This window comes from Fukomys damarensis, unplaced genomic scaffold (assembly GCF_012274545.1).
Source record: "Fukomys damarensis isolate Sample0158 unplaced genomic scaffold, DMR_v1.0_HiC HiC_scaffold_39, whole genome shotgun sequence".
NCBI lineage: Eukaryota > Metazoa > Chordata > Mammalia > Rodentia > Bathyergidae > Fukomys > Fukomys damarensis.
In genome coordinates, this window is record NW_022900951.1 from 47,956,513 (window position 1) to 47,970,913 (window position 14,401).

A 14,401-nucleotide genomic window follows, 5' to 3' on the forward strand; every position below is an offset into this window, starting at 1 on the left:
TGATCTGCTTTGGATATAGGTCCTAGAGAGTTAGTTCCTGAATACCCCAAGTAGCTCACTGCCTGCTACTATCTCCCCCAGTCTTCTTTCCTCAGCCTCAGATTGAGCCAGGTTGTCTTTTCACCTTTACTCTTCACAATGTAAGCAGCTGGAGTTCTCTCCTCTGTAGTTCACACTTCTGTCACAGAGAAATAGTGATCCTCTGTGTCCCTGGCTGTCTCCCAACATTTCACTGGCAGCTCTTGTCCTGTTCATTTCTCCATGCTTTGCAATTCTAAACTGAACTCCAACCCCCTCTTTCTTTGAGCCTCAATTATGATACATTGTACGTTATACTCTACAGGCAGTTACAAGGTTGTGTCTGTGTGTTTCCATCTGTGTATCTCTCTTTACCCTTCAGTGTGTTAGGCTGAGTTAGTTCCCTGTTTGCTGTGCAGTCCACAAAACACCCTCCTCTTTTCAAGGTATTATGATTAGAATGGAGAGACAGCATCTGCACTTTGGGAACTTTTAGGCAGACACATATACTTGGAAACATATGATCAATGCTCAACATTTGTTTCACAAACCTTCATTATAAAATGTGTCAACTACTGGGACATGGGAATACAGAAGTGGTCCACAACATCATTGGGGAACTTAGAGCCCTTGCTCAAAGCTCCTTGTTGTTCCCTAATTTTTGTGCTGTCATAAACTAATAACTACACACTGAGTGACAAATTATTCAACCACCAGTCTGTGAGGAGCTTGGGGATAGGGGGAAGGTACTGACTAATCAGAAAACTAGAAGCATGGAGCAAGACTCCTGAGATGTCTGCCATGCCAGGCATTAATCCTTGACATGTTAGACTAAGTTCAGAGAGACTCCTGGAAGGCTGGGGCAATGGGGTTACACCAGTGGCCCTCGTTGTACAATAAGAAAACCAAGTGAATGGAAAGAGCTATACTAGTCCAAGGCAGCTAAGGCTGCTTAGAGGTTTGGTTTTAGAAAGCCTCTCCCTTGATCTTGCAAGACAAGTCCTTTATGTCTGCATCACACTCATCATGCCAAGCCCTGTGATTTGTGTCCAGTTGTTGCATTTGTTGAACATGTTCTATGCATATGGAAAGGAGTGGGGCTTTTAAAGTGTATGGATCCTTATAACCATCATACTGAGAAGTGATTACCAGCTCTGTTTCACATATATGAAAAACTGAAGCTCAGAGGATGCAATTCTTTCAAGGGCATCTCAGGGAGCTGCCAAGAATGCTCTTTTCTCTAATTATCTTTCCTATGACTCAGAGTCAAGGAGTACAAAACACTTGATATAACTGTTGCCTGGTTACTACCTGTTCCTAACGCTAGGTCCTGTGTGACTCTAGAAAAACCTTCAATTTCTCTAGTTTAATGTTGGTTTTACCTCATAGTCCCAAGGCATGCCCCTAACTTCTCTGTTTCATTCTTACCTTCATGCCTTTGATGCTACACTTAGATCATTCTTTGTACTTCTCTTACTCTGATTTAACTAGGCCAATACAAAGTGCTATTCTCTTTGGTGGAAAAGACATTCTGTGCTTTAGAAAAGCTGAACTCCTATGTATCCATCCCTTAAAAAGCAGGACGTTCATTTTCTCCAAGAAGTTGTCTTCCAGCCCTGGGTCAGGTAAAGTCATTTAGAAGTGTTCATAACTAAAAGTATTATAGCAGCACAAGCTCATCCCCCATGTATAATTTAAAATGAAAATTATCAATTATATATATATTATTAGGAGGTCCTACCAAATTGTTTTCTCTCCACTTTGACTATCTTGATTCTATTTTTGAAATACTAAATATTAAAAACTTTTAAGATATTTTTCTTTTTCATTTTGGAAATGCCACTGCCTTAAGTACCTATTTAGTCTGCTAAATACTATACTGAGTTATTATACTGCTACATATTATACTAAATGTTTTATTACTGGGTAATCTAGTTCTTCTGGACCTTGTTTCCCCAAGCAGGGACAGGTACCCTCTTGTGCTCCTTTGGACCACTTGGTTTACTGTCTCCACGACTGTGATCAAGTGTCTACACATTTTCTTCTCCGACCAACTGGACATTCTATCACAGTGATAGGGAAAACTTTTATAAATAGCAAAAACCTATAAAGTGTTACAATGTAGAATGGCTTCTGCTGTCTCTAACAGCAGTTTGTTTTGTTTAGCTCAAAACCAATAGGCACTGAAGGCACTAATTGTTGAAAGAGGCATTTGGTCTCACCCTGAGATAACAGTCAAGATCTTGCTCTCTGATGAGACTGGAGCCACCTGATCATAAAAGTGTCTAAATGAAAGAACCCATTGCTAACATTTGCTCCCCTGACCCTGAACAGCCCCTTCCTATGGGCTTGAATAGATAACTAGGCGAATCATAAAGGTAAACTCCCCAACTGCAAAAAACTGCTATGTCTGGGTTGAAAAGAGTAACTATTCTGTAACCATGATTTAAACTGTGAAAATAAAATGTAACCACCCAAATAAAGTCAAGGCTGTAAAACCCTATAAAAGAAAAGAGTTGTAATCCAGTGTGTCATCGATCCAGGCACGGCTTACGTGAGATCGACTCTTATCAATAAATAAATTTATTATTTTACTTTCATTCTGCTGCCTCTCTGTATGTCACTTACTGATTCCTTCTGTAACAACAGTAGGGGTTATCCTTCCCTCTGTGGGCTTCTCAGGCACAGCTAAGGCTGGACCTGATACATGGACTGTAAATGTTTACTGATAGAAAAATGATGAAATAAAGCCAACCTTCCAGATGTGTCTTGTTCACGCTCAAACTCATTCATCAGAAACCAATACCACACCTGTCGGAATCCAGACCCAGGGCTGGGAGCTTTCTTGACAACTTTCTTTCATTTCAGCCCAACTCCTCTAAGCACCTTCCAGGACAAGGAAGGAGCCCACATAGCTCTTTTGGTAAAAAGCCCTACTTAGAAATCTGAGAAAGCCACACTTTCCACAGAGCATATATAGCCTCGCTCCTGTACATCTTAGTGACAGAATTAAGTATGCCTTTGACCAGTGTACTTGTACAGTGAACAATCTGCAAAACTGTACAGAAAGGACATGCCCTTTACACAAAGTTTCTAAGCCCTGTCTGACAGTATTTATGATACTGGGATGTAGTAGTAGGGAGAAACAGGCTGGAATTTTTGGGCAAAGATTCTCAGTAATACTCTGATGATGTCTCATCATGCGGTCTCCGGTAAGCGTTTACCTCACCTGGGTTTCAATTTCCTCAAATAAGGCATGGGACAATAAAGTTCTATCAAAGTACTGAGGGGTGAGAGGTTCACCTCTCAATACTTCAGCCAGATAAAGCTGAAAGGATGTTATTAAAGCTTCATAGGGTGGTAATGATCATTTAAGGTCTTACTCTTTGCACTTGGTTCTCAAGGGTAGGCATGATTGCAGTCTCTTCTCATGTCAATTCCTTTGAAAGGAAGTGGAGTTCTAGGAATACTTGATATCTAAATTCACACCTGGGCCAGGGATTTAGTTCAGTGGTTCTGTTGCCTGCCTCACAAGTGCAAGGACCCCAGTTTGATCCCTGGCACCTAAATAAATAAATAAACAAACAAACAAATAAATAAATAAATTCACACCTGCCTGTAATGCCATCTAAAATATCTCTTATTTTTTTACCAGATAGATTACAGAAAATTTGTTCTTCTTAGATCTGCCCTTATGTCAAGGTACTATGTAAACTACCTGAGAATAGAACCTATCTCTCTTGCCTCTATTTACACCCTCTAAATACACCACAGTCCAAAGCGGCCAAATACTTGCTGACTGAAAATTGTATGAGTGCTGTGAAAAAAAGACATGACAAGAAGATACAATACATGGCTAGATTTTTAGCTCTACCCCTGATTCATGGTAAGAAGTTCTGAAAGTATTTCAGCTCTCTAGGACTTAATTTCTTCTTGAAAATTTGTAATACATATCTCAACCTCCTTTATAGGGGTACTATAGAGGCTCAATGAAAGAAAGAAGGTGAACATGTTTGGAAAATGAAATATTATACTTGTGTGAAGAACACTTTTGTAATAATAATGGCAACACCTCAGGAGGGAAACATTTGTTTTCAGAGATCAGAATTCTGATCTGTCCATATTTCTCAGGAAATTGTTATTTTAGTCATCTAATAAATACCTCACATATCAAAGAATCTTGGTTTCATGGACCATTAGAGGGCCCATAAAGACAGATTATCAAGTTTCATTTGTAATGACAGATGGAGAAGTTGAGACACATAAAGGAGGGGCATTTCTCCAGGTCCTGTAGGATATCAAACTTGGGTTAAGAATCCAGTCATTGAGTTTGGGGTGCTGGGCTCTTACCTGTCCAATTCATCATCCAAGGGCTGGTAGTTGACTTCATAGCACTCAATTCTCTTTAGAAAGTCTTCCAGAACCTTTTCTCGGTCACAGTCCTTGTAATCAGGGCTGCCAAGTTTCACTTGCTAGGGGAAGGGACCACAGGAAACATTGGGAGACAGAAACTCTAATGGTGTCTTTGGGAAGGACCTTCATAGATCACTGAGTACAACAGGTGAAGAAATTAAGACTCAGAGAAACATCTTGCTGAAGTTTACAAAATCAGTCAACTAAAGAGACTGAACTGTGTGACATCTCATTTTTAATCTCTATGTGGTCAAACAAGGATTGTTACATCATATTTAGTTCCAACGAATACACTTGACTAAAAATTTATGAGGACTAGAAATTATGATCTAAGAAATGGCTGAAGAGGAAGAAGAAACATTTGCCAGAAGTAATCATGGCTTAAGTTTCTACAGGGAGAGACTGGTACACTGTCTTTGGATTTGAAGGACTGGCATCTCCTAATCCCCCAATGCTCATTTTTACTCCATATTCCCTATCTCATTCACCCAGTCATCTGAGCATATATAGAATCTGGAAGTCATCCCAGATGCCTCTTTTTATTATCCCTTCCCTCTTATGAGGCACCAAATCCTCTTCTCTTCTAAACATTCATTTTCACTTGCTTGTGCTCACTAGAGATTTGTGACTGATTACTCTCTATATACTCATATTATAACATACTGAGAAATGGAAAAATATTCCTAGCATATACACCTGATCATGGCATTTTCCTGCTTAAATATTTCCTCATATATTTAAGGACAAAGTGTAAACCATGCTGGTAAGTGACTCATGACTTGTGATTGGGCCCAAATTGTTCCTTCATCCTTATCTCTTGCTGCTTCCCTATTCCTCCATACACTTTGCTTCAGTGAATCCACGCTACTTATACTTCCTTGGAAGTGTTATACTTAGTATTTGTTATTCCCCCATTCCCGTTCTTCACTTCAAAAATTTTATGTATTCTTCAAGATGCAGTTCAACTATTACCTCTATTTGGAATCCTTCCCTGACATGCCTACATGTACAGTGTTATGTCCTCAGCCTCCTCTATTCCCCCAGCTCTGATCTCAAGAGTTCTATCTATATACCTGTCAATCTCCTGCAACAGACTGTGAGCTCAAGAGAACAACTCATACTTACCATTTATGTTTATCTTTTGCTCAGAATGACCTATCTCAGGTGTACGATTACAGCCCAGGTATGAATCAAAAATGAATGTACAAGTAGATGAAAAGAGGAAAGAGGAGTTGAACACATTTATATCCCAGGATGTAAAAATAGAACCAATAAGTGGATCTTACAGGGAGGAAATTTTCACCTTGATTGGATTACCTTTCTTAAAGTCAATAAGAATTCTGTCATTGTAGGTATGAAAAGAAAACACAGATAAACATTTATCTGACACTTGAAGCATCTGATAGAGGGTTGAAGGAGCTCATCTATAAGGTCTCTTATTTTCATGAGTTCTGATAATTTGATGAAGTTGGGAACAATGCAATGTGGTGAAAGATCTAGTTCTAGACCACATGGCTAGAATCTAAGAGCAGTAATGGTTCTAATATAAATCGTGCAGATGAATAAAGAACATAGGTACAGTTTCATTTCTATTTTGATGTGGTGGTAAAAGTCTGATGACTTACTTTTCCTCTTGGAACTTCAGTTTCCTTTCTCTAATAGGGAAATGATTCCAAACATACAAATATTTTTGTGAAAAAATTAATGACAATCAAGTTTGCTGAATGGTGCATATTAAGGACTCTGTATGGCTTAATCTAATTTCATAGGATCATTTTGGGCCAGGATGGTCAGGAGACACTTTCTATGCAAAGCAGGAAGAACTCTTTTTAGGCATGGTCAAGGCCTAACTAAGTGTAAGAAAAAGGTAACTGATGCTCCTTACCTTGATGTTTTCTGCAATGATGTCAGGGTCATTACAAATGGACTCGATAAAGAAGACCTATAAGAGAAAAGAGAATTTTAGGGCTGGGGATATAGCTCAGTATAGAAGAACACTTGCCATGCATGTGCCAGGCCCTGGGTTAGATCCTTAGCACTGCAAAACACAAAATACAAAAGATGGGATTTATAGCAGGGGATTATGTCTGGTAGAAGCCGAATATAGCTTGACCCCTTCTTAATGGATCTGAGTCTTTCCCAGGGGCATCCTCTGACAATACAATGGTACTTTCAGTATTCTGAGTTATATGAGGCAATCTGCTTTAAGTTGAATAGGACAAAATTGATGTTTCTTGTTTCTACAAATTTTCACCTATATCCTTATCTACATATCTCTCTACTCCACCAGTGCTACCTGCATCCCCTAGTGTAAGCCTATCAGCAATCATCTTTCATTGTCTAGGATGGAACCTCTCCCTTCTTGCTTCTGACTATAGCCAGGAAAATTACACAACTAAATTACTATGCTGAGCCTATAGTGGCCACCTTGGTTGCTCTGAACACCACAGTTTGTCTTTGTTTGGAATTTGTGCTGGAAAAGTAGGATCTAGCCAAGAGTGGAAGTTTGACTGTACCTTATAACCATGTTCTTTAGCAAACTGTAGAATCAATGACCGTCGTTCTCTGGTAGTGTTGGTGGCATCAAAAACCTAGAGACAGGTAATGAGGTTGGCTTACTGTGAATTAGTGTTGACAGATCATCCTCTCTTTACCCATACCTGTGCTAAGTGGAAGGCTTCCAGAGAGGGCAGAATTTCAAGGTCTTGAAAAAAATGAAGGATATGAAATTGCCTCATATCAATTTCATAGTCATTGAGACCTTAATGTCTGCCCAGTATACCCATCTTTGTGGATGAAATAAGGCAAAATAAAAATTCTGAATTTTTATTAGGGCCATTTTACAAGGAAAGCAAATGAGGCCTGAAGGGCTTGCTTTGGCCAAAGTCATGTAGAGCTGTTGAGGCACAGAGCTAAAAGTGGTTCCCTGAACTCCCAAGTGCAGCTTCTTCCTTCCTGATCACCTTAGAAGTCCTCAGACAGGAAACAGTTCCCTGTCGTCAGCACTGTGGATCATACAATTTACATATTTGAAGGTCCCTTTTATACTTCTAAAATTTGCAAATCCTACTGCAAAGTTCTATGAGATTAAATCATCTAGATATTTAAGTAAATGTCTAGAAATCAAAAATATTTGTAATGTAGTCTTAAATTCCAGTTACAGTCCTATTGAGCTTTTGGGAGTGGACCAGTACAGAACAGTGTTTACGAGTAGAGATTCTTGAGTGTATAATCTGGATTCCAGTTCTAGCCCTGCCATGTATATGTTATGCCACATTGGGAAATTATTCAATATTTCTATGAGATATTCTTCCTGGCTCTAAAATGGGATACCAAAACAATATCTATCTCCTGGGGAGCAGAGTAAAATTAATTATTAACATAAGCAAAGTACTTAAAATAATTTATGTCACAGTAAACACTCAGTCAGTCATATTAGCTATTTTCCATTCCAGCATATACTAAAAAAAAAAAAAAAAAAAAAGAAAATTTTAACATATATAAACTTCAATCTGTAAGTAGTTAAAAATGAGAGAGCAATAGTGTTAAGGTAAAAGCAAGAGAAAATATTTATTGTTTTGAAATTTAGAGACTATATTCACTTCACAGTTAGGAGTAGAAGCACTAGTAGATCATTTGGCATATAACAGTTACAGAATAAATGTTAATTTGAATATTAGATACCTACTGCTCCTATTGCAAATTAAAAAAGGAAATTTCTTTACCGCAACATGACCTTCCTCGTAGCTGAAATAGTTATGGACATCCTTCAGGGCTGCCAGAGCACACTGCCTAAAAAATCAGAGAAAGAAACAGAAAATCCCTATCCCCAGTATGGATTCTTCTTGCTTTATCTGTATTATCTTGTGTACAAACTCTTATATGTCTTATAATGAATTATTTATCTATAAGACATCTACATAAGGTGTCCTATGTTTAGGCAGTATGCCAAGCACAGGAGGGTCACACAGTTGAAATTGGCTAAGCGTGTATATAGCAGTGATGGACTTTTAGAGACCGAGTTCCCAAAACCCACTTATTTATTGTAAAGGGCCAACACTGCAATTAATCCTGAATACTGAGGTTTAAGTTTAGAAAAAACAACTCATACATTAACATCTTTTGTTTTAAAGGAAAAATACAATAGCAAAGCTTTCAAGATGCAAATAGATTTTTGAAAGGTAAAAGTTTGCATTTAGCATGCTTTTGTGCGCTGTTATCTAATTCTTGGCTGCTGAGGTGACTTGGCCTGCATGTTGACAGACAGGGTTCTGCATGCCTGCTGCGCCATGCATGCCACAGGTTTGCCACCACTGGTGTATAGCTTAGGGAAAGGTAAAAAGTGACATTCCCAGGAAAAGCTAAGTAATGATCATAGCTCTAATTTTAAGGGATTCAACCCTTAAGCAAATGGAACTCAAGTTGAATTCATTTATGAACTTTAAGGCCTAGGTATCTGATCTTGACGTTAAAGGCATTCCTGGCATGGGTAATTTCATATGCACAGGTATGAAAGTAGCAATGCATTTATGCTTTCAGCAAAAACTACTGATTGCTGGGTTCTATGATGACAACATAGATCAATAAATGAGACCCAGGCTCTCTGTTCTGGAAAAGCTTAGAGTTACATAGGGGAAAGAAACTTTGAGGCTCAATTTATAAAACTGGAAAACAGAGTAAGCCAAGCTACTGAGATCTTCATCTCAAATGCTATGGTAATAAGTTTATACTCTCTCCTGACACAAGTAGGAGAATGTAAGAGGTTCTTGAGCAAGGGACAGTTAGGACCAAAAGCAGGCTTTGGGTAGGATGACAGAATCCCTTTGAGAATCTAAAGGCTCTCCTCCCTATCCCAGTTTACTCTACCCCACACCCCCAATATCTGAAGAAAGACCTCCCTTAGCCAAAAGGCAGCACAGGACCCTAAAATGATGGGTACTTACTTCCTGATAAGTAGGGCCTCCATGTTGTCTGGCAGGAAGAATTCGTAGTTCTTGTAGCTCACTGCTTCTCGTCGATACTGTCCTAAATTAAACACTGAAAGCAGGTATCCCTAGTGAAGAGGTTGGGAAGATTCCAGTAGCCAAAAAAATTTCCTAGCTAGGAAGGACCTCAGAAGCAGAAATTATTTTTTATAGATATAAAATGTGTTTATACAGCTTCAAATTATGGTGACAAGCTCACTTTTTCCTCACAGCAGCTCTACAAGGTAGGGATCACCATTCCCACTTTACAAATGAGGAAAATAAAGTTGACAGACAGGAAACAACTTTCACAGTTAATAAGTCAAGATTTGGGATTCAAATAATTTGGCTCCAAATTATTTTACCGCTTCATAAACTGCAAACTTTCAAATGCCCAAATCTATTGTAAAGATGAAGAAATCAAGATCCAGGTAGTAAAATTAATCAATCAGCAAAGGTCAAACAGTGAGTTTGTAACAGATAGACTGAGCCTCCTGATTCCAAGTCTAGTGCTATTTATTTTTCTACATTGTGAGTGGGAATTTAAATCTAAATTTTTATTTCTAGGCTAAACTTTTCCACTTTGTAATGGTTAAAAATCAGAGAGGAGCGAAGGAAAGAGCATAAACAACCAAGGAGGTAATATTTCATTGATTCATTAACAAATGCTTTTTGATGCCTACTATGTGAGGTAGGAAATGCAAGTTCTAGTCTCAGGGAGCAACTAGATATGATAGAAATCTTAAGGAGCTCACAATCCAATAGGTAGGACAGTGAGTAACCCAGTGAACAGAGAGATCCCACATAGTTTCTTAGGTGATCTAACAGAGACAATATGGAGCCATGCAAAAGAGTAAGGGAGAAGAAAAGAAAAATTCCATTTGGGGTGATAACATGAAGGCTTCCTAGAGAAACCAGCATTTGAACTAGGCCTTTTAGGGTAGGTGCCTATTATAGGTGGGTATGGGGGTGAGGATGGAGAAAAAAGTATTATAAGCAGAGGAACAGTTAGGTAAAGGCAAAGCCTGTTTGGAGAATGAGAGGTCATCTACTGTAAGTAGGGCCTGAAAGACGAGAAGAGGCTAATTGTGGAAGGTTTTAAATGACAGGCTAAAGAACCTGGATTTAAACCTGAAGACCAAGGGGACCCTTGGATGCTCTGGGCATGTCAGACTTGTGTTTTGAAATGTGATGCTGGGGGCCTCTGTGAGAACTGGAGTAAAGTGCAGCAGACAGAAAGAAGGGGATCAAGGCAGAGATGCATTTGCCACTGTTCCATGTCCTTCACTATTCACCAAAGGCTCCTCGGAATTTGTAGTTCTCCTGAAAGTAGCTCCTTTCTGCCTTTTTGCCCATGTCTAACTCCTCCAAAAGAGCCACCACAAATACACACTACTCAGGAAGCGTTTGCTGCCTTCTAGTTAGTAATGCCTGTTGTGAGTCCCCACAACAACCTGCTTGAGCATTCTTACATGATGTAAGGTATTATTATGTATCCCAGTTAGGCTGGGAATGCTTCAAGGACAGGGTATGATTCTTATCCATTTTTTTCATCCCCAATACCTGGCATGGGTTTTGGCACATGGAAAACCAATGGGAAACTCTTTGCTTGTGAATTAGGTAAAGAGAAAGTAGATGAAGGGAAAGAAGAAATAAGGGAAAAGAGGAGATTTGGGGATGTTGGGTATAGCTTGGTGACACAGTGGGCTTATCATGAATGAAGCCCTGGGTTCAATCTGAGAGAGGGAAAAAGAGAAGTGAGAAAGAAGAAAAAGAGAGGAGGAGAAGAAAAGATAAAAAGACAACTTGAAGAGGGGGTGGGAGGGATGAATGAAGAGGGTAGATAGGATGCTGGGATGGACAAAAGAAAGAAAAAGGAAGAAAATGGAGAAAAGAATACAGAGAAAATATGGGATTCTTTTATTTTTCCATCCGTAGAGCTATGTATTAGACTTGGCACAGTGAGTGTCAGGCTTGGAATCAAACATAACTTGGCCCTGTCACTTATAGCCATGTGCTTTATACAAGGCACTTTACCTCCTCAGCTTTAATTTTTTCAACAATGAAATGCTGAAGAAATGATAAATGTTAATAAAAGTAGTAATATTGGCGTGGCAATGATAGCAATGGTAATAAAATAGTATGTTACTTAGAAGGTCATTGGACCTTTTGAGAACAAACATTTGTTCTTTTTTGGGGGGGTACTGGGGGTCGAACTCGGGCCCTTGTGCTTGCAAGGCAGGTGGTGGAACCACTGAGTTAAATCCCCAGCCCCCAGACATTTGTTCTTTTTTTTTGGTACCAGGGATTGAACTCAGGTCCTTGCACTTGCAAGGCAGGAGGAGGAACCACTGAGCTAAATCCTCGGCCCGACATTTGTTCTTAATACTAGTTTTCTTGTGCCTACCACACAGCATGGAGTTGGGCACAGGATATGTGCTCAAAAAATTGTAAAATTTGTAAGAATATAATGACACTATAAGTATAAGCAGTAATAGTAGTAATAGTGGAAATAGCAGTTCTAATCCTAGTAATAATGGTGATGAAGCATTTTTGGTACTGAAGGTCTTGGCCTCTTACCTTACTCAATTTTTAGCTCTTGGCCTACAGTTGGGCTGTAGAACCAAGGGCTTCAGAGACATACCTTTAGTTGGTGTTCCTATCCAATTGAGGTATCTTGTGAGCTTAGTGGAGATGTAGGTCTTGCCTCGAGCAGGTAAACCCACCATGATCACCATTGTGGGAGAATTGGTAAACTGGGGTATGGATGCTGGAAGACAAACAGAGGCTCAGAAGTCTATCCCCATACTTATGCGATCTTCTGGCATCAGCTCAGAGAGGTAGAGTTGTAAAGAGCAACTCTCCCACCATTATAAGAAAAAACTAAATGTTTCAAATTAATGATTCTTGAACTAATCAGAAAACAGAAGTTTCAGTGAAAATAGCTAGTGGAAAACCTGTAATAACAGGCATCTTCAGGGAGCAAGAAGACTCAAGTATTTGTATATTGCCGAATAACAAAAACTCTTAAGATTAACTACAAATCATCAATGTAATGCCAAAAGCTATTTGTGGGCCAGGGTGAGAATGGGAAGCCTGTAAGGGCTACAGACACAGGTGGCTTTACATTCTTTGGTAGTTTTCCTCCAGAAATCCAGGTGTTAATGGGGAAGAATGCGAAGAATCCTGAGAAAAATAACCTATAGTTCTGAACTGGGTGGGGAATACAATAGTCATTGTTGAAATACTACCTAACCATTTTATTTATATTCCCTATGAAACAAAAGGCTTAATATATAAGGGGAAAAGCACAATCTTGCAGCTTGAGAGCACTAGTGGAAACTCACTGCAGCTGACAGAGGAATGGCCAGTACCACTGTGGAATAGTCCATATCAATCTAATCTCTCTGTCTCTCTCTCTCTCTCTCTCTCTCCCCCCCCCCCACCCCCTCTCTCTCCCCTAAGAGGGAAAAAAATCCCTTAATCTGCAAAAGGAAGGGCAACAGAAGTTGAGAACACTGGCGGAAACTCACTAAGCTAGGAGAGAAAAATGGGGGGAAGTTCTAACTGAAGAGGGGCAGGAAAAAGTGCAAGGCCTACCATTACATTTGGAAGTGGAGCAGGAACACTTGTAAAGGTTACATCTCAAACATTCAAGATAAACCTGCCTTAGACTGAGACTGAGCCAGAATAACAAAGAATGTCCTTGGCTCCATTATTATTACCAGGCTAAAAGGCATCATTAAAAACAGTAATGAAATGTATAAGAGATAAAAAAGACTGTCTCCAGGGAACAGTACAAAGGGAAGAATCCAGGCCACAAGAAAAAGTCTAAAGAGACAAAGCAATCATCAGGATCAGACTCAGTTATGATACAGATGTTGGAAATATTAGACATAGAATTTTAAAATTATGATTAATATGTTAAAGGATGTATTGGAAAAGGTGATCATGCAAGATAAGATAGCTAACTTCAGTATGGGGATGGAAAGTATAACAAAAATTCAAATGTTAAGTGCAAGAGAAAAAAAAATCAAAGGAAAAAAGGTAAAGCCAGGTGTAATGACACATCTGTTATTCCAGTACTCTGGGAGACTGAGCAGAAAGAAAGTAAGTTTAAGCCCAGCATAAGCAATGTAGTGACTAAACAGACTGTCTTGAAAGTAAAAGAAAAATAAAGGCTGAGGATGTAGCTCAATGTGAAAGTCCTGGGTTAATCCTCAGTACTGCAAAAAAAAGTGTAAAACATCAAAGAATATACATGTACTTATAATCAGACAGGGAATTGAGAAAGGGGCAGAACAAATATTTGGAGACATAGTGGCTAATATTTTCTAAAACTAGCAATGGACACTAAACCATAGATCTAAGAATCTCACAGAACACCACGGATGGTAAATATAAAAGACCACAGAGACATATCAAATTTAAATTGCTGAAGAATCAGGCCAGCAGGAAGGAGAAGGCAGAGGGAGAACAGCTTAAACACAGAGAAACAAAGAAAAGAATTATACTAGATTTATCACCAGAAACCACATAAGCAAAACGATAATGGAACAAAGCCTCTGGTGTAGAAGAAAAAAATCCCAATCCAAAATTCTAAATTTAGCCAAAATATCCTTCAAAAGTGAAGGGAAAATAGACTTTTTCAGAAAATCAATCACTAGTAAACCTGCATTACAAGAAATATTAAAGGAAATCCTTTAAGCAGAAGGGATATGGCATAGGTCAGAAAATTGGGTCTACATAATTAAAAAGAGAGTATTAGAAAAGAAATAAGGGAAAAGAAAAAATATGAGAACATGAAAAAATGGAAATAAAGTTTTTGTAAATAGGTAAGGGAGGAGGGGGCAAAGGGAGGGCAGGGGTACAGGGAAAAAATGAGAACCAAGACCTGTCTTATAAAGGTACAAGATCCCAATGATGAATGTAACTATACTTTATACCTAAAATGTACCAATAAACTCAATGAGAAAAAAAAGAAACAAAGTCAAAATATAACTTTT

The 14,401-nt window shown here is 38.8% G+C and overlaps 1 protein-coding gene across 7 annotated transcripts in view; it reads right to left on the reverse strand.

The window, feature by feature from the left end:
• Positions 1–14,401, reverse strand: part of Pfkfb1 (6-phosphofructo-2-kinase/fructose-2,6-biphosphatase 1) — a 70,996-nt gene that overhangs the window by 21,063 nt on the left and 35,532 nt on the right. For all 7 annotated transcript variants that reach the window (XM_019205375.2, XM_019205378.2, XM_019205376.2 and 4 more), the window contains 6 exons: positions 12,040–12,165; positions 9,375–9,468; positions 8,157–8,223; positions 6,948–7,022; positions 6,317–6,373; positions 4,369–4,490 (listed from right to left, as the gene is read on the reverse strand). In XM_019205375.2, coding sequence (XP_019060920.1) covers positions 4,369–4,490; positions 6,317–6,373; positions 6,948–7,022; positions 8,157–8,223; positions 9,375–9,468; positions 12,040–12,165 — 541 coding nt within the window. The remainder of the gene's footprint in view (positions 1–4,368; positions 4,491–6,316; positions 6,374–6,947; positions 7,023–8,156; positions 8,224–9,374; positions 9,469–12,039; positions 12,166–14,401) is intronic.